The following is a 25,774-nucleotide window of genomic DNA, read 5'->3' as shown; positions in this document are numbered from 1 at the left end:
ATAAGAAACTTTTAATAAATAAAGGCTGTCTGAAGTTAGCTAGTCACACGATCTTCCCATTGAGGCGATGTCAACCTGCCTGCATTTCACCACAGATATCTATCTATCTATCATTTAGGTTAAAATAAACTTACCTTACTCTGTGAGTGTCAGTTATCAGCCATATCTGTTGGTATGACAGTTCTACATCAAGCAGTGACTGTTACCAAACCTGTGACATCACAAAGACTATTATGATGAGTCACATGATCAGCCTGCTGAAGTGATAAAAGTCAAACTGCTTGTATTTTACAAGGTATCTATCTTATCTATCTATCGCTTCCTGCTGCCTCTCTATCTATCGCTTCCTGCTGCCTCTATTCCCATCCTCATATCACTACTCTGTGCTGTTGGGCGACCCTGCTCCTATATAATTCTCAGTCTGTGACTTCCTGCTGCCTCTATTCCCATCCTCATATCACTACTCTGTGCTGTTGGGCGACCCTGCTCCTATATAATTCTCAGTCTGTGACTTCCTGACACCACTATTCTTCTCCTCATATCACTACTCTGTGCTGTTGGGCGACCCTGCTCCTATATAATTCTCAGTCTGTGACTTCCTGATGCCTCTATTCTTCTCCTCATATCACTGTGCTGTTGGGGAATCCTACTTCTTGCCATATCTATTTTTCAATCTGTGTTTTCCTTCTTGGCCCTATTTCCCTTTGATACCCCTTACAGACATACGACCCAGGATTTTGCCTGGTCAGACCCAGGGTTTTTGCTCACAGACCCCCTTTCACACTACACCTTAAGACTCGGGAAATTCTCAGGTCGATCCCTTTCAGAGACTGTGGACTAGGAACTGGTGTATATCTTATTATTTATAGAGTCTTTGTGAACGTGTCATCTATGGCAAAGTGAAAATGTATTCACACCATTCCTTTTTATCCCCCCTTGAGAATGCTGCCTATCTATTTACAGCGTGTCTCTGTCAAGCCCATATACAGTTGGACGTACGCCTGTTTTATTGGCAAAAAAGTAATTTCCGTATTGACCATGCGCAGCTGACCGATATGGTTGCATTTCACACTTGCAACATCTTAGGGCTGGATAGGCAGTACAGACGCGGGTAAGAATGGGCAAAAGTAGAGTGAGTACAGTAAATGCGTGATCGCATAATTACGACCGATACACCAACCAGAGGAGCCGTCTCTTACAGGTTGCTGGATGGCTGGTGTAACAAGACGGAGTGATGATGGTGATCCCAGCTTCTGATTGGCTAAGTTTGCATTAACCTCTCCAAGTAATGGAACTTCATTCATTTAGAGTGGCCACTACATGATGTCACAGTCGTCTATTTGCATTACTTCATCGATATTTACATTTGGACTGCGGCAGGAAAGGAGATTCCCATTTCAAACAGAGAAGTAACAGATGTTTGTATGTAATTTAATTTACATTTATTTAGCGTGCATATTATACTTGACATTTTAAATGTGATGAAGAACACTGTCAAGACACCATTATCTGTATATGACCCTATATTCCATCATTATATTGTGTACAAATAGGGCAATGTGACTTTTGTATTTCCTACTAACACTGGGAAGCCACATCTCTGCCCTTTCCTGATGTAAGCCTGGCATATATGTTCATGTTGGAGCTAGGTGCCTTGTGACATACGTAGAACAGAACCTATGCGCCTATTTCTGCATCCAACTGCACATGAGCCCCAGTGACGGCAGTAGTCCCTGGATACACTAGACTACACTGAATAATAGCTCAGGCCACAAAACGGCTGCTTCCATTGCATGTAATGAACGGCAAAATTCTAGACTCTGGGCCTCATTCAGCAGAGGATGGAATTGCAAAGCTGCACAGAAGCGGCTGTGCAATTCCATCCTGCTAAAATGCAAATGTCAGCAGGGGGTGTCTGACACCTCTTTGCTGCATTTGCGATCTCAGCGCTGTGACTGAGGCCACAGCCTGGGATCACTATTGCGATCGATGGTCGCGATGGTTGCTCCTTTGAGCAGGTTGCTTTGAGTAGGCAGAAGCCTACCGCTGGCTGCCTGCGTTCTGACATCCTGAGAAGCCAGGAAGTGTGAATCGATGGACACGCCCCCGTTTCCAGGAACGCAGGACGTCCCCACACCGCCCCGCAAACGCCTCTGAATCAGGCTGTCTGTACGTGCACATTTGTAACTCTATAGTTTGTTTTGTTGTCAGATATAACAATTATTAATTCAAATGATAAAGATCTCTTTTCTACATCATATGCTAACATATAACTTATCTGCAGGAGAAAGGGTTACTCATTCTTTACTTGGAGTTATGTACCTTGAAGAACTAACTATGACTGGATCGAAAGAGCAAAAATAATAATGACAAAAACAATTATATACTTATTATTTCTTCTTCAGGGTCCATAGGGCTCCACAGGGAGACCTTGGGGTGTAGGTGGTGGTTGAGGACCAGGCACCACACAGTTAAAGCTTTAGCTCCCAGGATGCATCGGTCCACCCCCTATACCCCACCCCTGGGCCATAGGCACTTCAGTTTCGTCGGTGCCTGGCCGGAGTCGGGTCACCACCATTCACAGGGTCCATTGACTTCTGCAATGAGTGTGACTCTAGAATGTCATCCTGTCCGCTACTGTTACAGCCCAACTTTTAAGAAAACAGCGCGGCATCTGAACATTATTAGCACCAGAGTCCAGCTAACAGCACGCATAGGGCAAATAAAATAAGTTCACTAAACTTCGCCCAAAGCAAAACTTTTAATCTTGGGCTAACTGATTTTTGAATTTCACCAGTAACCCAAAAGCACAGGAGCTATAAAGACTGCCAGCCCCTTCTCACGGCTAAGTATTACAAGCCACAAAATAAAAACACAAGACTCAAAAATATTTTTAGAAATAAATAAATTATATATTAAACTTTTCCCATTTATGACACAATCAATATGTATATACAGCAGGCAAAAAAAAATGTGCAAAACAACTGTACAGAAATTAATATTTACACCCTTCACAGAAAAAAAAAAAAAAGCTAAATTTCTTCACAGGATCAGGCAGGACGTTCTGATTTCAATACTGCAATAAAAGATTGGCTAATTTCTATAAAGCGAGACACCAGTGGAGATTAGGATAAGGCCTTTTCACGGTAGAGAAAATCTCATATACAGCCAAGATGGATATTTCAAGTATAGACTAAAAAGTAACTGTGCCAGTGTCAAATTAAGGCAGCGTGGTTAACAGAAGCACGGCTGAGTGTCCTCTTCCACTCCTCGTTTGTAGGTAGCACCACTTATAACAGTTCTTTCTCCTTGTATCCAGTAACAACGATTGAGTATTAGAGCTTAAGAAGCAGCCAAACTTTCCAGATTCCATGTTCAAAACATTGTTTCTACCGTCATACCCTGTCGGATACTGGCAGGTGAGAAAAGCATTGCTAAACAATCCAAAGACTTGCTAATAAATGTAACAAAAATAAAATGTACAACACGTTTGAGACAAAGAACAAAGTGCAGGCAGAGGACGGGTTTTTAAGAGAAATAAAGGATAACAAGCATATAGCGATAGTGGACTAGGCACTTGTTGGTGATTTGTGGCCTTTTTCTGGCTTGCTACATTATAGCGGGAAGGCAGAGCCTGGATAAAATGGCTGCGCGCCGACCCAGAGATTGACCTCAAGGCAGATGCTGTATATCTGATGCCCTGAGACGTTACACCCACAATTCCGTACAAGCTCTCTGTGCTTTGCTCCTTGTTCCTCTCCTGTTTGGAATTTCCATTTTAGTGTATACGAACGACTTGTGCTTTTAAAACAAAACAAAAAATAAACCCCAGCAGGATCGTCACATACAGTCCTTCACAGTCCTCCAGTACATTTAGGCATTTTCACTTTCCAGTCTTTCCCTATCCCACGCCATTCTCGTCATTTCCTCTTTCACGTCTACGAGCTTTCACAATGCAGAAAGAGGCACAGGGAGGTAAAAATGGCACCGTATCAACAAAACAAGTATCTTCATAAATAAATCATAGGATCACTGAGTGACTGCAGTCCCTGGGCACTGTACATAGTGGACCATTTGTTTGGTAGAGTGGGATAAACAAAACAAATAATCAAAATATTCCAGCCTGTGCAGGATGGCACTGTTGCATGGATGGTATAAAATATTGTGTTTCTACTTTGGTTTAGCAGTCGTTGCCCCTGATATAGTTGAGCAGCAGAGTTTAGTGATAGGCACAGTTGGTTGAGGTTTGTTCAAGCGACGTCATCATCCAAGCTCACCATCTGCCTCTGTAAAGACAAGAAAGGATTATGAATCAGTGTTTAGTAGCAGCCTGGTCTGAAAAGTTTATTAATATAATGCTAAAAGGTGGGAAATATAAGACAAAAAAACAACCATCAACAATAGGTATAGTTCTAAAGTTTAGATCCACACTTCCAGAGCCAGATGGGATATAATATATGTTTAAAAGTGAGGGTAAGACATGTCAATGATAGTATAGTGTTATTAAATAATAAGTGTAACACAATTAGATTTTTATACTTACCGTAAATTGTTCCCCTTAATCCACTGGGAACACTGGAACCTTGGAGAATAGAAACTCAAGGGCCCCATACACTGCTGTGATTCCCCATGTTGCGGAAGCACTGATCAGCAACTAAAACAGCCGATCTGCGGTCATCGATGAACGGCAATCCGTCAGCGAATCAGGGAAATTCAACATGTTAAAAATCCTCTACCTACTCATTTTGACCATTTTTGTGTAGGGATTGGGGAATCGAGACTTTTCAACATGATAAATATCCCCGAAGCCCCAGCTCTGACGTTGGCAGAATGGGGAATTGCAGCAATCTGACACATATGTATGGGCCCCTTCAGTCTGGAGTTTGAACACTTTTAAAAATCTCCTCTAAATCCACTGGCTTGGAAGTCAGCTACTGTATCATTTTAACCAAGCCCCATGGGGTAGAACAGAGAGGTACAAAACCAGAGATATAGGACAACCAATGTCATCTGACAATATTCAACTTCATAAGAACCAGAAAGTTAAAAGGTGGGTGTCCAGTGTCCCCAAAAGGATTAAGAAGAAAAAATTAAACCTAGTATAAAAATCAGGTTTTCTCATCCATCTTTTTGAGAAGCACCCTCTCATTTTCTGCGGCAGGTTTCCCCACCTCAATATCATAAGCCTGTCATATTTCCATCTGGCAATAATCTGTTAGGCCATCCTCTCTTTTGGTCATCATAGAGAGAACCAGAGGTCATCCATTTTGTGAAGTTTAAGAGTCCTAGCAACATGATCACAATATCCTGATTTAAGTGGAACCAAGATACCACCTTTGGTTGAAAGGAGGGTTTTTCCGAAGGATAGCCCAAGAATGAGCTATGGGGACCTGAAATACAAACCCAGCTCCCATACTCTCCTTGATGTATATTTATCCAAAGGAAAGACCATCTATAATTTAATTTAAAAAAAATCTTAAACGCCACCAAATTCAAGGGTTTGAAAGGAGGGTTGCAAAGCTGTTAAAATTAATCCCAAGAGTTAATTGGAAGACTGTTAAACTGGCCATACACCAGAGCCAAACTTTCCTCCAACCATCCAACTAGTTGGCTGGTTGGAATGAAAATCCAGTAATGCATGGGAGAAAATGACAATCAGCAATTTGCTCCAAAACAGACGAAAACTGTTGTTCAGACAAATTGTTTAAATCCAACAGATTGCTGATTGTCAATTGCTCCCATACTTATTGGATTTTCATTCCAACCAACTAGTTGGATGGTTGGAGGAACGTTGGTCTGGTGTATGGCCAGCTTAAAGAGTTGAACATGCAACACACAGGAGATATGAATCTTCCACACATGGCGAAAATTCTTGATTGAAGCAGGCTTTATAGCCTTAAGCATGGTTCCAACTACACTGTCAGAGGAGGTCTGTGCTTAATTGGCTTCAACAACCAACAATAAACCTGGATTATGAAACCATTCCTCAGTAATCAGATACTGTATTATAGGAAGATGCCAAAACAGGTCCACTACATGTTGAGAATGTCTGGGTACCTCGTCCTTCTTGGCTAGTCTGTTACTCAAAGAATCCCTTGAATGCCCTCTCTCTTTTAAGCTGCGTTAGAACATGCAGAACCATTACTATTAGATGACACAGGTGAATCAGAAATTCCAAGAGATAGACATAGCCACTACTAAAAATGCCTTTGGATTGCTTGTCCTTGAGCAGAAGATGACATTATGTCTACATCTGGCTGACCCAATTTTTCCACAATCTTCTGAAACAACTCCTGATATGAACACTACTAGGCTTGCTGCAACATTATGTGCCACCCAACGCATTATGCAGCCGGTTTTCTTAATTGCAAGTGAGGTCTTGTTTGATGGTTGACATACTGTATGCAAACGCCTTGGCATTGTCTGACAACATTTTTCTTGCTTCTCTTGCATGCAACAGAGTATGTCTGCTGTCCAGATGATTACAGCATTTAACGCCATACTCAACTCTAACACAGTTCCGCCAGGGTCCAAAGGCTGAAAACAATGCTCTTAGCCTCCAGAGGAGCATATAAGAAGTCCTTGGAGACAATCTGATGAACTGATGGTGGAATTTCAATTTCTATATAAGCTTGATCTGGAACAGTCTCCAGTAGAGGAAGGAATATAGACTATTTCTTCTTCCTCTTAAACAATGATGTAAGGACGTCTATCTCTTCCATGTCCTGAATGGCTTGCACCAACTTATACACCTTGCTGCATAGAAGAATCGGTATATAAGTACAAGGAAACCTTAAGCCTCAAATCCTCAAAGATTTCACCATCTTCCTAAGAATCAGAATCTGATCCCTCCCAGAACAGGACCACGCACTACTCTGGTGCTTACAAGGTTTAGCTGCAGACATCAACTCTCCAAAAACTTCAGTAGGTTGTGAAGTGCCAAACGAGGGGCTGATATGCCATACTGCCCCCACCCTCAATGTCCACAGTCACTACCTGCGGCGGTAGTGTGGAGGCAATCCTCGTAGAGAGCTGGGAACAGCAGCAGGAGGTAACGAACAGCACCTCCTTGGTCCCCTCCTCGTCTTCACCACTGTATTTGATCACTGTGGCGGTTGAAGTGAATATGAAAACAACATAAATGAATGAATCAACGATTCCAATGCTTTCATATACAGCAAAGCACAGAAATACCTCATTCACTTCCCACAGGCTAAGGGAGATAGACGGAGGGAGTTTCAGACTTTGTGTGACATTTCGCCTCTATAGCCCAAGATTCTAGTGTGACCCAAGAGGTTTTCCTAATGCAGTTGTACGTTAAGTCAGAAATAAACTTGCAACTGGATATGTTGGCATGCCACTTGGTTGTACTAGGCAAATTAAAAGCCTATATCTTACCGATGGATATGTGTATCCGTCCTGACTTCGACAAATGTGGATCTCGTCATCTTCTGTTGTTTTCTGGTACACAGGATTGTCAAAGTGAATGGTGTTGGTGTTTTTCAATCTCCACTTTCTCCACAAAAGTAAGCCCGCAAATGCACATAAACAGATTATAACTGGGAACATAGAAACAGATGGAGTAGATTACTACATTTATCACCTCAAAAGTGTTTGGACACAAACTATTTTCCCCCTATATTCTGGAATTCAAATACCCTTTAATAACCCAGACAACACCGTGTCAGAGCTGTCAGCGAAGGTCAAGTCTCCTGCTCTTTCCCTTTTCAGTATTACCAAAGCTTTCAATTCTAATACATTTCTAGCAGACAAGATTGGGAGTTCGGGACCTGATTCAGACCCGTGCGCTAGGATGCGTTTGCTTGTAGCCAGGGTTTTTTTTTGCATGCATCGCAGTGCGCAAACCAGTGCGAGAGATCGGGAAGCGTTCGCTCACTGCACATAGGCAGCCCAGCAGAGTGAGTGACAGGAGAAGTCGTTTATGGGTGATGACAGGGGCTGGCCACTATAAACGGGGGAGTGGAGATGCGAACGCTGGCGTGCCTGAGCATCTCAACGCCGTTTCAGAGGCGTGCATAAATTATAGGCAGCGTCACAGTACACGTCACCTGGCTGGTTTTTACACTGAAGTGCTCGCAGTATGGTATGATCAGCCACAAGCGCTGCGATCGCATCTGATGATACCCGATGGTTGCATACACTTCCTGGAGATGACGTGCGCAAGTGGGCGCCTGCATACACAAAGCGATTGCACGCCAAGACATAGTGGGCGTGCTAATGCCTTGCCATGCGATCGCCTGCGCTGCAGAATTTGCATACGCATCAGGCGAGCAAAAGCATCTAGCGAGCGGGTCTGAATCAGGTGCTTAGTTCCCAAGACCACAGCGGAGAGGGAGAAAACGGAACCTAAGTGTGGACGTATAGTTATGTATAGGTAATATAAACACCTACACAAAAACACACAGGCCAGATAAAGGACGATACGCTACAGTGAGTAAAATTAAGGTGCAGACACTTACCAACAGGGATGACAGCATAGACAGCGTTGGTATGGGAATCTGCAGTCGCCAGCTTTACCTCATTCCCATCTGTAACACAGAAAAGCAGAATTCAGTGACGCGTGACATGTGACTCTACAATACGTTGTCACTTGCAGACCGCTTAAAGCAGAAGACATCATTCTCCTGTAGTACTAGACATTAAGCTATTTTCGATTCAACATACATATATAATAATGTACTGTTGTCTAATACTCTGAACTACACATTACTACAAAAGCACCTAATGGGGTGATCTGTGAGTGAGACAGCTATACTGTACCTTGGTGTGACTCTGTTACTGGAGTAGAATGATCGGGATCTCTCCTCTCACTGCGTGGCGTACTGGGTTTAGCGGCTGGCTGGCTTGTTGTAGGTGCACGGCCAGTTGTTACGGGCCTTGACGTCCGCTGTTCAGGTTTAATAGTTGAAGGTTTCTTAGGTGTAGTGAGAATTTTAGCAAGGGTGGTACTCCCGGGCGTTGTGACCGGAGATCCTGCGGTTGTGACGGGAGGCGAGGTGAACTGAGAGACGTCGGGAGAAGTTTGCTCTGAAGAGGCAAAAATGAATTCTGTTATAATTGTGTACAATGGCGAGTGAATGCATGAAGAAATTCCTGCGTGTCCTGTCACACAGGCTCCTATATACAGAATAACTTACCTTTCATACAGCTTCTCATGTCTTGTCCCAAGTGCTCTCCATCAGGACACACGCAAGTGTACTTAGGGGAGTGTGCACTGAAGTGTGGGGCTGGCAGGCACAAGTATTCACAACCTCCGTTCTCAAGAAGTTGGGAAACACACCAATTTTCAGCTACAAGGGAGGAAAAAATACATTGAGGACTAATTAAAAATAATCAGTAAGTAGCAAACATAAATAGTGTTCAAAATTGCTCCCCTAATATAGACATGACATTAGACACTGCCCATTTCTTATCTTCACTATAGTCTAAAATAAGCGCCATTTAGTGACTATACTAAAAATCATAAAAAATATATTACACATTGCCTCAATGATTTCACTGACTTCAGTAAATGGTTCATCTACGGAGTATAGCATCAATTAATGTCTGCCTTTAAGGGATGTAGGTGACAGGGACCACTAATTATATGTCATTGCGGAAAGTGGGCACAATATATAAGAAAGGGGAGGCCATCATAACACAAGTCAGAAAAGTTCACTGAACGCTACCACCCCAATAGGTACTATTGCGCCTAATACCTTCAGGCTGTCCATGATTGTGGTACAAGACAATGTCTTCTGGAGACAAGAGATCTTCTGCTACCTTCCGTATGTTTCCTCCAGTCAGCCTGTTAGCGCTGAAGATAGCTTCATTGTCAATATCAGTCCAGAACACAAGCTCCTTTAAATAATAAGTATATAAAAAAGTGCATAAATAAATCACAAAGTGGACATAAGTGTAACGAAAGAATCATGACAACCGACTAAGGCACAGACAGCAAACAGTGACACAGATAGGGAGTGCCGAATGGTTTTTGGATAGGAACGTGCAGCAAGCTCAAATGTGGTTTATTGTTAAAATGTCCTCTGTTTTAATATAGAGTCTCAGGTCACCCTGCTCATCTTATTGATGAACTGTTTCATAGAGCGTATTTTTGCACATTACTAGAGGTTGTCCTCTGAGCTTATAGGATTTGCAGAAGAAAAGATAAACTGACTGTGATCAAAGAAGAAAATGTATAGACTTACCTCAAAGATGGTGAGGCCAAACGGGTGAGATAAGTGATGCTCATCGGCAATGACCATCATCCTGTTGTCTCCAGAAACGCCAATGCTGGACAGGGTATGCAGCTTGGAGTCCACCCAGTATAATCTCTGATGGATCAGGTCTAAAAGTGACAACACAGTGTTTTATAGATAGAGAAAGCACACATCTCTTGTCACAGAGTTGTCAGGGTATAATTGTATATTAGGTAAATGAAGACAGATATATTACGCACCTAGAGTGATTCCGTTGGGCCATTCAATGTCATCACTGACCAGAGTTTGTCTGGCTACTCCATTCAAGCCTCCCTTCTCAATTTTGGCAGGAAAGCCCCAGTCAGTCCAGTACATAAACCTGAAATACGCAGACGAGGGACAAGTTATTCTCTGTAATTACATCACAACACAAGTTGCTATTTATCTTTTACTTCTGCATTCCCCTTACCCTTTTGTGGGATCCACCACAATGTCACGCGGCTTTGCCAGGCCCTCTTTGAAGAGCGTTTTCCGCTTGGACCCTGCAGTGTTTGCCACAGATATGCTGCCGTATGCGGAGTCTGTCCAGTAAATGTTGGCATGGACCCAATCCACCGCGATACCATCTGGAGCCTGGATTTCATTTCCGATCACTGTCTCATGGTGAGAGAAGTTATGTGCCTTGTCCATTAAAGCACTACAGAGGAACAAAGACAAAAAAACATCTGAAGCTTCTCATTTCTGTTTGGGGAAACCTCAGAACACAGCATAAGGATCTAATGCTGGCGGGAAACAACGGGCAGGTAATCTCTGCTGGGTCCGTCAGTTATTACCTGTAGATTTTCTTCTGTGTTAAGTCAGACCAGTAGATTTTATTGCTCGAGATCTCCATATCCAAAGCCACTACATTCTTCAGTCGTGGGATGAAACTTGTGTACTCGCTCCTGTCCAAAGTCATCTTCCTCACCTCATGGCGGTTAGTGAACAAAAGGTAAGCCACTGTCCCTATAGTATACAAAATAACGTCCGGGATAAAGCAACCGTAGTAAATAGACATCATAATGTGAATTTTGTGCTGTCTCGAATACATGTGCTGAATATGTAATAGGAATCATTGTACTGTACTCACCAATGCCCTTGCAGGTTCTAGTCACAGGGTCCATTTGGTAACCCTCGTTGCATTCACATTTGTAGCCTCCTTCCAAGTTAATACAGATTTGGCTGCAGGAGTTTGGATCCTTACATTCATCAATATCTGAGGGTGAAGAGATGGGGAATAATGTGTGATGATGCAAACTAATATGAGAGATGTATACTAACTGGTTGGTGTTTCAGTGTATATTAAGCGTGTCATACAGAGTGTAAAAACAGAACCTGACTAACAATCGGACATTTGCGGTACATCTGGTTGAAGAACAAGTGTTACAAGTCTAATTAGGTATAACTAAGGGTCGACTAGGTTAAAAGGGCAGATAAGTTGCCCAGACTGGACCACATGGCACCAGACTTGCAGGGGATTGGAGGAAGGTGTGCCAGCAATCATATAAACAGTCTGCATCCTTCACCCTCCGTTTGCTGTATGAAGCAATTGGCCCAGCTCCCAGTGAGGGAAGAAAGAGTGATACAAAGCATGGCCCTCTCCTTGAAATCTGTTATAAGAGACGGTAAAGGCTGGGCATGGATATCATTTATACAAAAGGATCTATCCTGGCTGCTGTCCTTTGCATGGGTGCGTGAGAAGACACAATGAAATACTCATACCGTCATAGCATGTGTGTGAGACACCAGGATTTTAAGGATTAAAGTATTTGACTTTTTTTTTTTTTTAAATGCAGTGCTTAGGACATACATGGCAGCAAGTTACCTTCACAATTCTTTCCGCCCACAAGGCGGTAGCCCTCTGGGCATAAGCACTCATAACCGATCTTGAGGTCATTGCAGGTGTGGGAACAGCCCCCATTGCTTTTCAAGCACTCGTTTTCACCTAAAGAAAAGGAGACAATAACATTTGTAAGTGTAGAAGAAGCTTGCAGAGAAGCAGCAGAAGATTGGACCATCCTGACCGGCGAATAGTTTGCCTAAAAATTTGGTACACTCACCACATTCCTTAAGTGGTTCGTCCGTCCAGTCCCTGCAGTCTCTGACTTTGTTGCAAACTTTATCCATGCTGATACATTCTCCACTGTGACACTTGAATTTGTTGGGACCTTCACATTTCGTCACTGATTAAAGAAAAGAAAGATAACAAAGACCATGAGCTTGATTCATTGCATCATCAGAGGCCTTTGATCTACATATGCAGACAATCTGCCTGACTTCAAAGATTCAGGGGGAAGCTTTATCAAATCTTGGAGAGAGATAAAGTGGAGAAGTTGCTCATAGCAACCAATCAGCTTTTATCATTTTCCTAGCACAGCCTCTAAAATGATTGGCACTTAATCTCTCTCCAAGACTTGATAAATCTCCCCCTGGAAGTGAATCTAAACCATCCTCTGTAACCTAGGTCTGGGCTCATGCATGCTAATGTTAATCCTTGCAGTCCATCCCTTTGTGCTTTGGTGACAATTGACTTCCTTTCTCAACCTCTACAAATAAGAAATAGTACACCTCAAGCCTTATCTGTACATGTTTTGAAGCTACACAACCATTAATGATCTAAAAATAGGTACTATTCACTAAAAACAATTGCGGCATACACAGATGATCTACGGCTTTTACTTACACAGCCTTTAGTCTCTCTCCCAAACCTACAAGTTAAGTTGAGGTATAGCCACTAATTTACATTAATACATATCAAAGATTACTGATAAAAAGTGTGTTTGTGAAACGCATTGGTTTTTGCTTGTACTAAGACCCAATTAGCCAAGTATAAAATCCTTGAAAATACTAGATTCTCGATACGAATGGTAAATCATGTTTGTCAACAGAGTTTGCAGGGTACCTGCTCCCACTAGAACCCCCCCTACGTTCCTTCATAAAGCCCTTCCCATCTCTTTCACATATATGTATAGTTTAACAGGCATAACACTGACCATTTACACAGCCCATCTCATCACTCTGGTCTTCGCAGTCATATTCTTTGTCGCACTGCCGGCTGCCGTGAATACACTTCCCGTCATTACACTGGAACTGATCCGGGCGGCAAGTCGGTTTTTCTGTCATGAAAATCAGATGATAAAAAAAAAATAAGCTCCCAACATCTCACTATGTGCCACCAATTACGCAGGACATACTGCTCATGAAATGTCCCATATAGTTACATACCACAGTCCTTTTCATCGGATTTGTCCCTGCAGTCAGAACTTCCGTCGCACTTCCAACTCATGTGTATGCATTCGCCACTGCCACAGTGGAACTCCAGGGAGGAGCAGGGCTTGTCTGTCTTTATCGGCTCCTTCCCTTGACAGTTTTCCTCATCAGATCCATCTGCGCAATCAGGATCTCCATCACATGTCCAGAGTTTGGGGATACAGACGGTAGAGTTCTTGCAATTGAAATAAGTTGGATTGCAGGTGGGGGGAGGGCAAGAGTCTTCATCGCTGCCATCATTACAGTCATGTTCGCCGTCACACAGGTAGGCAAGAGAGATGCACATCCCACTACGGCACTGAAACTGGTCATCGGAGGCACAGGTCTTAGGAGCTAGTAAGGAAAGAGGCCAAATTAAGTTTAATATGCGGATACAACACACAAGCCTCTATGTTCTCATGTGACATGAACTTGTTGAGCAGCCTCCATCTACACACAATTGTGTGGACAGTCACTAATACTTGGAGCACCACTAATACATTTAGCACTTTGTGCCTCATGCCTCAATGATGTCATTTGTTCCTGGTGATTCGGCAGACTTTATACTCATGGCTACTGGTTCAGCACACAAGCACAAAGACATAACGGCAATGGGTGAACTTGAATAGGATCAGGATCATGTCTTTATAACATTATAAACGTGTGCAATGTTCGTTGGTTCTTTTATCTGGTAACCAGGTATTGAGAAACTCACAGTAGCAACCATTAGGATATGGTTTCATGAGATCCCTCTAGAAGTAACTTATTCTAGGGCAATCATAAGAATGTGATATCTGGCGATGGTGCTGCTTGAATGCAGCATCTTATGTGACACCTACCACAGTCCTTCTCATCCGAGCCATTCTCGCAGTCCTCTTGCTGATCACACTTCCATGACTTGGGAATGCACCGGTTTGTCCTGCCACCGCAGCTGAACTGGTCGGGGCTGCATGTTCTGGAGACTGAAAGGAGACCAGCAGCATATTATAGGTAGAGTTGCATTTATTTCTACAAAAATCTCAGATAACTTTTCCACACTATAATTATTATTATTATTCACTAGTACAAGCACTTACTGCAGGTCTCATAAAACTCATCAGACCCGTCCCGGCATTCCGCATTGCCGTCACAGATCCACTTGTATGGGATACATTTCCCGTCACCACATTGGAACTCATTTCTGGCACAGTTGGTAGTCCCTAAAATTAAAATGATACGAAAAAAAAATGTTATAAAGTTGAAAAGAATTAGAATTTTATAGAAATAACACCACACAATCAGTGTTTATATACATGATATGAAAAAAATTACACGCAATGCCATAAAACACAAGATAAAGACCTTTGTGTCCAAAGTAGTTTACAATCTTAAGACCCATAATGGATGATGTGTGTACGGAGCGACCTCATCAGTGATGGACCTGGCGGGGGTGCCAGCATCGAAAGTGCATACACACTTGCCGATGCTGCGTTCAGCAGCATGGCGTCGTTAATGATATCCCCAGATTGAGTTGCATGTACAGACGACTGGGGATATCGCTAACGACCCGCGGGAGCGCGCATCGTTCATCGGTTAATGCATACACATTGGACGATTTGACCGTTATATCGATCAACAATGTCGTTATCGTTCATAAAAATCGTCCAGTGTGCATGAGCCTTAAGAGGTGTAAGGAACCAATGATAGACAAGATAGCTGAACAACAAGTGTGCATGACTATTGTAAGGCAGAAGCATTATTAGCCGTCAATGTTAATGCTGCCATTGGCATTACAGTGCAGCTGCTGTTGGTGGGGAACGGTAAGCAGGAGACACAGAAGTAGATTTAGCAATTGAAGAAATCTTAAGACAATCAGCTCCTGGCATCCACAATAACTGAACCTCCTTCCTTTTCTGTTTCTGAAGAAGGCAGGCACTGGATTAGCGGCATTAAATAGTCCACCCTGCGCCAAGGCCCTTCTTAAATGTTGTATTACACAGTGAATCATTATTATGTATGGCCATCGGTGTGTCCATGACTGTCCTGGACTTGTTATCACTGGAAAGTAGACGTACAGGTTGCACAAGTACGTTGGGCAGAGCAAACAAACAAAGTCAGTGTAATTTGCGGTACGCATCATAAGATGCATGACCTGCCGTCCTAAGTCAGATTTTGGTGCACTACTAGCCCAGCTATGACATAAAGACAGAATTTAATAATGTGCTGTAATTCCCCACATATGTTCTTTTTCTCAGTATGACTTTGTGTTCCTCACAAAGTTCAGCGGATTAATCAAATAAGACAACTGAGGAAGTCATATTTCTTGAACAAGGAAATAACCTAAGGAGGTGAATGTTATGTCTGCAGTCATTCCTGTACAGGACAGGTGTACGTTAAATGTTAACTGTTTCCCTCTATTTGTCGGGAGATGAAACAGATAAATAGCAAGTCGTAATGACTAACAACCTACACAATTGAAATATTAGGGTTGTATAGATACTTTGTTAGGCAGTCGTTGTAAATATAATTTAAGATTTAGCAATTTTTAAACATACAAACGTATGCGTTGGGCAACCATATCAAAATAATCATCCCGACCGTACCCCTTTCTGGAAGAACTGAGCAGGGCAGAGTTATGGAAATAGCAAAGTCAAGTACATGATAATTGTGCTACTACCAGCTTATATTACATTTTCAGCAACTAATAAACAGCTGGTGTGAATATTTCAGAGCGTGAAGAAAGGTACAAATATGAACTTCACTTAGGTGTGGCTAATATTTCACATATCACCACACTACAATACAGTAAGCCTGGTCTAATCCAGTCTCTCGTGGGCGATGACAAGTTGGAAGGAGAAATGTAAGATACTGAAGACACGCCAAGAATTCCTTAACCTACTGTACAGGCAAAACTTACCATTCTGAACTAATTTCTTACTTTAATCAACTAGTCCTTGTGTCCTATGTTTACAGACTACTCAGGACGAGTTATCGCCATTTACTTTATCTGCTGATGTAACATGTGGCAACAGTCACATCTTTAAAACTTTGTTCCTGAAAAGATATCGTGTCTCTTAGAAATGACTCTGTCAAAGTGCGCAGTGCCTCCTCCTTAGTCCTGTGTGCTGGGTTCAATCATCAGAAACTGTTCTTATGCTGCAGAAAACAAGATTCAGCACGAACTACCTCAGGATTGCCCTACTGTCACTCTCACTGAAGGGTTTATGTCCATTTCAATTGAACTGCACATGAACATGCAATAAGATGGCGACAAACAGACCAAAACGTAATGCCAAGAGAGTTTAACAATATTTTAACCTAGTGCTAAATTTGAAGGGATACTGATAAGCTTGCTAGTAAAAGACGGACCCATAAAGCCACATTTAGAACAAGATGTTGGCACGGTATAACATTTAAACGGCCACTGTTGCAACAGCGTATGCAAAGTCACATTTGACTTAAACATTAACTGCATAGGGCTCTAAGCACCAAAATCTGAACTTTATCCTAAATGTATATCAAAGAGATAGTATGAAAAGTGAACCGCAAGCAAATGTAGAAGCCAAGTGACAAAATGATCTCTAAGCAACAAGTGTACTGGTAGGTTAATTGGCTCCCAACAAAAATTAACCCTAGAGTATATGTGTGTGAGTATGTGGTGGGGAATATAGAGTGTAAGCTCCACTGGGGCAGGGACAGATGTGAATGGACAGATATTCTCTGTAAAGCGCTGCGGAATATGTGTGCGGTATGTAAATAACTGGTAATAAATAAATAATAATGATCCGGGTTCTGAAAGTATCTTCAAGTAGAAAGAAGTAAAAATGTGGACTTGTGCATTAAAAAGGAGACCAAAGAAACAGCGGCATAACCAATTTGTGCATGTTCAGCGTTTCATATAAACATCAAGCGTCTTTATTGAGATGATCAAATCATTTTACAAGATGTCAGTTCATAAAGATGCAAAAATGAAATAAACAAAATAAATAAATCAAGTTTTACAAAAACAACAAATTTGGCCATTCCCTGTACATGCCAGATTGCTAAAGTACAGTATTTTATGAGATAATGGGAATATTTTTCAACACACATTGGTCAACTAGTGTCTAGAGAAGCAGGAGGTGAATGCTAAGGCACGTGTCCTACGTCAGGGCGATTGCTCTGAACACAGAGAACGTACCATGGCTGCCACCAGAACCCTAACAAAGCCTAGTTTCACATTTCAACATCCCTTTATTGTATCTAACAGCAACTCTTCCATTCACGCTGTAAATGGCAATGCTATAAAATAAAAAGGCACGTGCTATATTTGTGATACTCTTTGGTTATGTGCACCAGCTTTTCTAGTGCAGAAACTTTGTATTGCACATTGCTTGACCCATGTGTAGCTGTTCAGTTTCTTTCATAACCAAGAAATCTGGGACAGTCCCTCTGAAACCAGGCAGATTACTGTAAAATTCCAAATAACCTAAATTAGAGGTACTTTACACATGTTACAAGAATAACTTGGGAGTCATTTCCAAAAGTTCCAGCAAAAAAGTGTAATTTCAATTGTAAGTTTCAATCATGCTCTGCGATTTGAGGGAAAATAGTCTTTTTAGCAAATAGAGGGGTGAAAACAGTCCACTTGTTAAATAAAAGGATTTCTTACATTTTTATATATATATATATATATATATATATATATATATATATATATATACATACATACATAATTTAACTGTCTAACCAACATGGACAACATGAAGTTATGATCTCACAGATATTTAGGCTTACAGACTTCTCTAAAGTACACAGACAAGCTACAGCAACACAGGGCGTGGCTCTCTAGAACGTTCGTGCCGACATCCTGCCATAAAGACTTTGGAGCATATGTATCAAAGCTTGATGTGAGATAAAATTGTGAAATATATATCACCAACCAATCAGCTCCAAACTATAATTTCTTAAACTCAGCCTGCAAAATGTAAGTTAGAAGCTGATTGGTTGGTGATACAGTATATATCACAATTTTATCTCACATCAAGCTTTGATACATATGCCCCTTTGTTGCAATGTGAACTGCTACTAAACAGCTGAGCTCTCCTCCATTATAAAGCACTGAAGAGGAATATGTCTTGGCTCATAATGATCAATGCTTCTCTACTGGCACAACTTCTATATTATCGATAATGTTTTTGTGAAAATGGATTTAAATATACATTAGTTGAAGATGGGCCTTTCCATTCAATGTAAAACACAGGAACTTGGGTAGGATATTACTCAAGAACACATCAATAATTGCACTTCTAACAACATCAGCAAACACAATACCTTTCATTTCTTAAATTGGATTAGCAAATATCATTTATATTAGCACCAACTCTTCTTTGTAGTACTATTTAATGGATGAGTCATGGGAAATTTAAGGCACCTATTTATTTATTTTTGACAATTTTAATTTGGGAGGTTCCCAGGCCTACAGGTATTTTTACTAGAAAAGTCCCACGAGTAATCTATGTAGACTAGAGAATTATATAAATCTTACATTTTGCACACTAGCGGTATCGACTAGCCCTTACACTTCTCTTCAGACGATGTAAATGTGTGACCTGCCATCAAAGTTCCTTATCTGTGAATTGGTTGAACAATTTATGTGAGTCGGAATTTATATGGTAAATATTTGCAAAACCCAGAAAAATGCCGGCAGGTTGATTATGAAACAAACAAACCAGCTAACATCTGACTTATGTGTTGTCTGAAATATACAGGGGCTTTTTAGGGAGACAGGATTGTTGTGTGCAGGGCAAGATGCTAAGCAGTGGCTACCGCAGGTAATTTTTCTACTACAGATCTCTATCTTCCAATAGTAAAAAAATGTCACTGAACAGAAGCTGCACATTGGTCTCCAATGGTAGGATTGGCCCATGGGCTGCCAAAATTTATATTTCCTTAGTCAGTAGATTTAGACACAGGGCTGCTGCAATTGGAAAGTAAGCTGGAAGAATTACAAAACAGCACTGGATAAAATGGGTTATGATACAGGTGTGGAATCAATTACCCAAAACCTGTTGTCAAGTTAAACTCAGGGCCACTATACGGTGAGGAAAGGAGGCCAGTTTAGCGATGGGCATCGATAGTTGGTTTGCTACCGATGGTCAATGGTGTTGTCATCAATGGCAGAGACACAGTGATTCTCCATCGATAGTCATCCCTAGGTGAGTTAGTGAGGTTTACCCATGCCAGTGTAAACAGCTTTCCCCTGCAGTTGTCACACCTATTTCAACAGGGCGAAGGCTTTATTTACACTAACTTTTTTTTTTTACTGGTGCTTGCAAATGGGTGTGACACTGGAAACCGTTGTTACTAGTGATACCATACCCGCTACTGATGTTGCAACTTTGTGGGAGTAGGGCTAATCAACCATTGATTTCCTCCCCAAGATTTTACCATTAAAGCTCCAATGGCCCGCACAATATTGCATGGCTGCATCCTCTTTTAATCTGCACATAAATGTCCAAAAAAACCATAAATGATTTCCCTTGATGGTAAAAAAACATCAACCATGGTTAATCGGTCAATAGACAACCCTAAGTGGCAGTACACCGGCTGAGTTTCGGCAGCATTCTGCTGGCATCCTGTTCTTTTTGGAACACATCTTGTTTTACCCTCATTAGTAAAGGCATTGTGCTATAGGGATCGACATCAAATTTCGATGGCTTAACAGCATCAATGTTTTTCTTCTGATAGTAGTGTTTTTACCATTTATTTGATGGTGGCTTTCCAATTACAGCATGGCGAATGGTGTGGAAGCAATGGCCATAACACCGAGAACGGTCGCAGGTTGCTATTGTGCTAATTATTTTTTCTCTGCACATGCACGATCCATCGCAATGTTTTTATCCATGAAATTATGTTGATGTGATGGTTAGTTACCATTGCATCTTAAGTTTTGATGGTGGAAGCCCAGACATTGGGGCCCATTTATCAAAGTGTATTTGAGGTAAAATCCCCGAAAACACATACTAAGTATCCCCCGTGTGTATTAAGGAGGGACCACAGCAGGTATCTCCGTTACCTGCTGTGATCCCTCCATTACCGCTGGCAGCCGCCTCCCCCATAGGTTTCTATGGGGGAAGCGATGCTGCCAAATTTACCAATATCCGGGATGCGATACATTCCAGATATTGACCCCTGCAGTTAACGCCTATGGGGCTACACTGCGCACTATTAGTTGGTGGAGGGATCCGACGGAACCCTCCCCGGCTATGGCGGATGTGCAGTCCACGGGACTGCGCATGCTCAGCACCCTCTGCACTGGCCGGCAGCTCTCTGCAGACATCGCAGGGACGGACCAGTGTCCCTGCATGATGGGCGTTACTGGCATGCCCTGATTGCATTGCAAAAGCAATAATTGATGATCATTGTTTACTTCTGATGTCCATCTCTTTTGTGGTAACCCAGAGCTCCAGACTCTTGCACCAAATGCTTATCAATCCGCTCTGCACCTATGTACTTTTGCATCAATTATGTCAGGTTAGCAGGAAGCGTGGGATAAAACCCCGCTGATGACCCAGCCATGCCGGGTGCCCTCCACAACTTACAAATTAGGTGAAGGCACCCACAGAAATCATACATCTGATGGGGCCTTTGCTCATTTTTCTGCCCACTGCTGTACTGTATGCATATTATACATGTACACTGTCTCTGCTATTTAGGGCTTGGAAATCATATGACCCAACATGCCAGCTAAAGTCACATATGCAGCTGTACGTGACGTCCACATGCTGAGCTGCTTTTGTGGAAAATGTCACAGGTTCACATTCACAATAACTTCAGCCCGTGAACCTTGCAGGATGTATTAAACAGAGCATAAGGAAATAAGGAGCGGCTCGGTGTGGCAATGTAAGCTACGTCGCAGGGGCTGAGCGTTGAGGCGCTTATTATCAGCAGCACACATGGCCCCACCACGCCCTTGGCTCATCAGCCTAAGCAGCAGCAGAGAGCTAGTATGCAGCACACACTCCTCTCATCCTCCCCTCAGCCCTGGGCGGGAAAAAACCCACCGTAAAGGGCGAACGAAGGCGGACGAGGTATAGAACGCCCCATCCAGGCCACGCCTCTTTGTTTCTCTATTGGCTGAAAGGGCGGAGGCTCGCGATCGGCAGATTTCACGTCACCCAATCAGTGGCCTCACAGCGGCTGCCCATTCATGACCTCAGAGGGGAGGCGGGCGTGGCCAGAAAGTGTGTGACAGGAGTCAGAGCCGGTTGTAAATGACAGTGGCCGCGCTGGGTGGACCACGATCACTTACACTGGTGACTAGACACTGGGTCCTATGACCACAAAAACACCCCAGCAGTACATTAAAGCCTGGCTAACTGGGAACCAACCCTCATTGCTATCACAAGTCCCCCCATTTACCTCCACGCCCCCTGCTGCATTATTATACCGGTTATCTGAGGTAAAGCAGCTCCCTCCCTCCTACCAGTAATATCTAACGGTCTATCATCAGGCCCATTCAAGACACATCATCCCCCCCTGACAATAGCCACACAGCTGTCATGGAACTACAAGTCCCAGCACACCCCAGCCGAGCCTGGCAGCACTACAACAGCACAGCCCCCCATGCCATAATATTATATTACACTTGTACATGTCATAATGCTGCTGTAATAACTCAGATAACGGTGTATATACTGCATTATAGCCAAAAACATAAGAATAAATGCACTTTTCTCAGCCATACACCCCATTACATAGATAGAGATTAACCATACAATCAGCCCCACAAGTAATGGGCACATACTGTCACTAAGTACCCTGGACGTGCACTTACCTGAGAGAGCATCTCTGAGGTGCATGAGAAGCAGCAGCAATGTAATTAAAGCAGACAGCCTGGACGGTCCCATGCTGGAAGTGATGTGCATAAAATCCTCTATGTATATATAATATATATATATATATGATATAAATATATCTAACTATAATTTATACAGTTCCCCTGACCTGTACACTGTAGTGCAAGGGGATGCAAGCTCTACTGGTTCAGATTGCAAAGTGTTTGGGGTAGTCCTCCTGAGTGTATTTCAATTAGTTTTTTTTGCACACTAAAGTAGGCTGGTACTAAAAGTGGTGTGATTTTTAAAATATGGCAATAGGACATCCCAATAGGGGAGGAGTCTATAACGCATGATGTGACATAGTGTAGATCACTCCTTCCCCTTTGCCTTTGCTTGGCTGTAGTGCAAATCACACACTGACGGGGGCTGGCACTGACTCATTTCCTTGCATGCATACCTCAAATGCACTCCCCTTGCATGCATACCTCAAATGCCTTCACACTCTCGCAGGGGGGTATTCGTAATAAGCCAGAATATAGAATATATATCTGTCCTAACTGTACACTTGCGAGAAGATATGTTTACAGGAATCTATAAAATGCATCATTGTTGAAGATGAAGAGAGATATATATATATATATATATATATATATATATATATATATATATATATATTATATACACACACCCTGTACATACACACATATCTATATATTTCTACACTGACTTTGTTTATAATATCCTTTATGGATATTGAAATGCTCCTTTTCTAATACATATTACTTGTAGAATAATAATTTCATCTAATATTGTTATTGTGATCAATCCTGTAAATAAGGGCACTAAAGGGACACATCTGTAAAACTTGTTACTGTCCCTGGATAGTTTCCATCTATGTTTTCTAAACTACAATGTACATGGCTATATTGTTTTCATATTTTACATTAATTTACAGGTTGGAAGGCGTGCCACGTCATAAGATCATTTGCACATCATCCTACATTATGTGTTCAAATCATACTTGCCAACTCTCCCTGATTGTCAGGGAGACTCCCTGAAATAGCAATCTCCCTGGACCCTGACTCCCTGAAGAATCTAGCACAGTGGTCGGGGAACAGGGGTAAAGTACCCCACATGGGGTAAAACTGAAATTCCTGGGGGGTAATGGATGCAGGGCTGGAGGTGCACGTGAACCGGGTTCTCATATGTGCTGCTTTCACAGTCTCCTTGAAATTAATTTTCAAAAGTAGGCAAGTATGGTTCAAATGCTCTTCTCCCCTTGGTCTTCCGATTATTTATGAAATTGTAAAGTGCTCACTTGCTTGCAAAAATGGCTGTGTTTGCCGGCTTTAGTGCTCATTATCAAGTTGCGCTATCCATCAAATTAAAATTACTTATGAATGTTTAACTAGTATGTCACATGTTGGCGTGTAAGGTAACAAATGCTTAATGCATATTTTAGGGGTCATACTGGAGGGTCTGTATTTGCTGTAGCACAATTTGCAGGGTAATAGAAAATGTCACTGCGAACGCCATCTCTGCAATATCCATTCCATTTAGACATGCATTTCCTTTTGTTGCTTATATTCTGCATAAAATCTAGAATGGTAAAATACTTATTTATGTTACTGCAATTTGTAATCGTTTACGCATATTTTTTTCCCATACAATTAGAGGTAGTTACGTCTTTCGTTTGGGTTCTCAATAATTATTCCTGTTTGGGCTAAAGCGCATTTTACAGTTGCCACATCTCTATGTTTCCTTAATTTGCTAAGTGCAATAGGTTATTAAATGTATATCTGTATTTTTATTTATTTTTGTTTACCCCCTTTTACTCGCCGCCGACTCTTTGTGGTGTCTTATAAACAAAACAGAAAAGCAAGATGCAATGTGATCATGTAAGTCCCCAGGCTATATTCTCTAATGTTGTCACTTACAGCAGAGGTTCCTAAACTGGGTGCCACGGGGCACTTGCAGGGGAGCCACGAGTTGGTGGTCCAAGACCAAATCAAATGATTTATGGTAAATGTGATAGGCAAAACCTGTGCTGTTGGCTGCCAATCATAATGTGGACAAACAGAAGCAGAACCCTGTCCACCACATAAATGAAGCTGTGGATGACAGCTAAGCAGTATTTACTTTTCATTCTCTAGGGTTTTGCAATTCAAGATAGTCTGGGAAGCACTGACTTACAGTAATATACAGTACAAGGCTTTTTCAACTGACATTGTCATATATGGGCTTATTTCATAATAAAGGAACTTAGAACTTTCAGACCTGTATTTGACACGCACAGGGCGTCTGTCATTCCTATTTGTCAATACAGTGGCTGGATTTAAGCAGTTTATGATTATTTATAAGCCATGGATGCTGTCACATAGACCATGTATTTAACTATAACATAGCGAAAGTACAGTATGCACAAACATTAATTTCAAATTTTGCTATAGGGCTCTGAAAAATGTAGTTATGACACTTGTTTTTGATGGTAAATTCACTGTACAATGGATATTGGGGCCTATTCATCAACACTAAAATAACGTTTTTAAGGACATTTTCCTTAAATAACGTTATTTTGGTATTCATGTAGCCACTTAGCACAGGAGATATCACAGATATCTCCTTGCTAAGTTCCCCTGCGTTAATTTCCACACTCCCCATACATTAGTATGGGGATGTGGAAATTGTGGTATTCATCAAATTCCGAAAATTATAAATTTTCGGAATTTGATGCAGTTACTATTCGCCACTGTGAGGTGGCGAATAGCAGGTGAAACTTACCTGTATCCGCGTGTGCAGGTCCCCCGACGAGTCCCTCCGGCGCTCTGCTCCGTCCTCAGGCTCCGGAGGTTGGTCTGTCATGTGTGCTCCCCAGCAGAGCACAAGAAAGTTTAGACAAAAAAAAAGTTTTGTTTTTTTTTCTAATCTGTCGTGTGGTCTGCTGGGAAACCACATGACAGACCAGCAGGACGGAGCCAGAGGCTGCTGTGCGGACAGGTAAGATGAGGGGTCGGGTCGGGGGGGTACACAAAGTTAACGCATCTGTAGGCAGTGCTGCACATGCGCTGGTTTTACAGATGTAACAGCGCATGCGCAGCACTGTTTCCAGATGCGATAAGGTAGTGTAGGCAGGGAAAAGTATCTATTTCCCGAAAAGCTGTCATCGCAAAAATGACAGCTTTTCGGAATAGATACTTATGGAGAGGTGGAATGATGAATTCCACCTATAATTAGCTAGAACTCCATGAGAGTTCTAAAGCTAATTATCTCCAGAGAATTTTTAGGTTTAATGAATAGGCCCCACTGTTAGGAACCTTTCACATATTCCACAGCACAGTGGAGCTTACAATCCATATTCCCTACCACATGAACACACACAAACTAGGGTTAGTTTTGTCAGTTGCCTGTTAATTATAAGTTTTTTGGACTGAAAACACAGTGAACATACCAACGAAACACAGATAGTGCCCTGGACTGAATTGAACC

General features: G+C 42.0%; 1 protein-coding gene across 1 annotated transcript; it reads right to left on the bottom strand.

Annotated features, from left to right (window-relative positions):
- Nucleotides 1–2,901: 2,901 nt before the first annotated feature.
- LDLR (low density lipoprotein receptor) lies at nt 2,902–22,519 on the bottom strand. The gene is made up of 18 exons (XM_088462155.1): nt 22,285–22,519; nt 14,564–14,686; nt 14,327–14,449; nt 13,464–13,841; nt 13,232–13,354; nt 12,299–12,421; nt 12,064–12,183; nt 11,329–11,454; nt 11,033–11,204; nt 10,669–10,896; nt 10,460–10,578; nt 10,209–10,348; nt 9,720–9,861; nt 9,159–9,311; nt 8,782–9,048; nt 8,481–8,549; nt 7,399–7,559; nt 2,902–4,286 (listed from the first exon to the last, which is right to left on the bottom strand). Exons 1-18 carry the CDS (start codon nt 22,373–22,375, stop codon nt 4,251–4,253), a joined length of 2,694 nt encoding a protein of 897 aa, XP_088318281.1. The 5' UTR covers nt 22,376–22,519; the 3' UTR covers nt 2,902–4,250.
- Between the last annotated feature and the right edge of the window lie 3,255 nt (nt 22,520–25,774).

The sequence above is a fragment of the Taudactylus pleione genome, unplaced genomic scaffold, assembly GCF_031769625.1.
Source record: "Taudactylus pleione unplaced genomic scaffold, aTauple2 ptg001161l, whole genome shotgun sequence".
Classification (NCBI taxonomy): Eukaryota; Metazoa; Chordata; class Amphibia; order Anura; family Myobatrachidae; genus Taudactylus; species Taudactylus pleione.
This window is presented reverse-complemented; position numbering and strand designations above follow the sequence as displayed.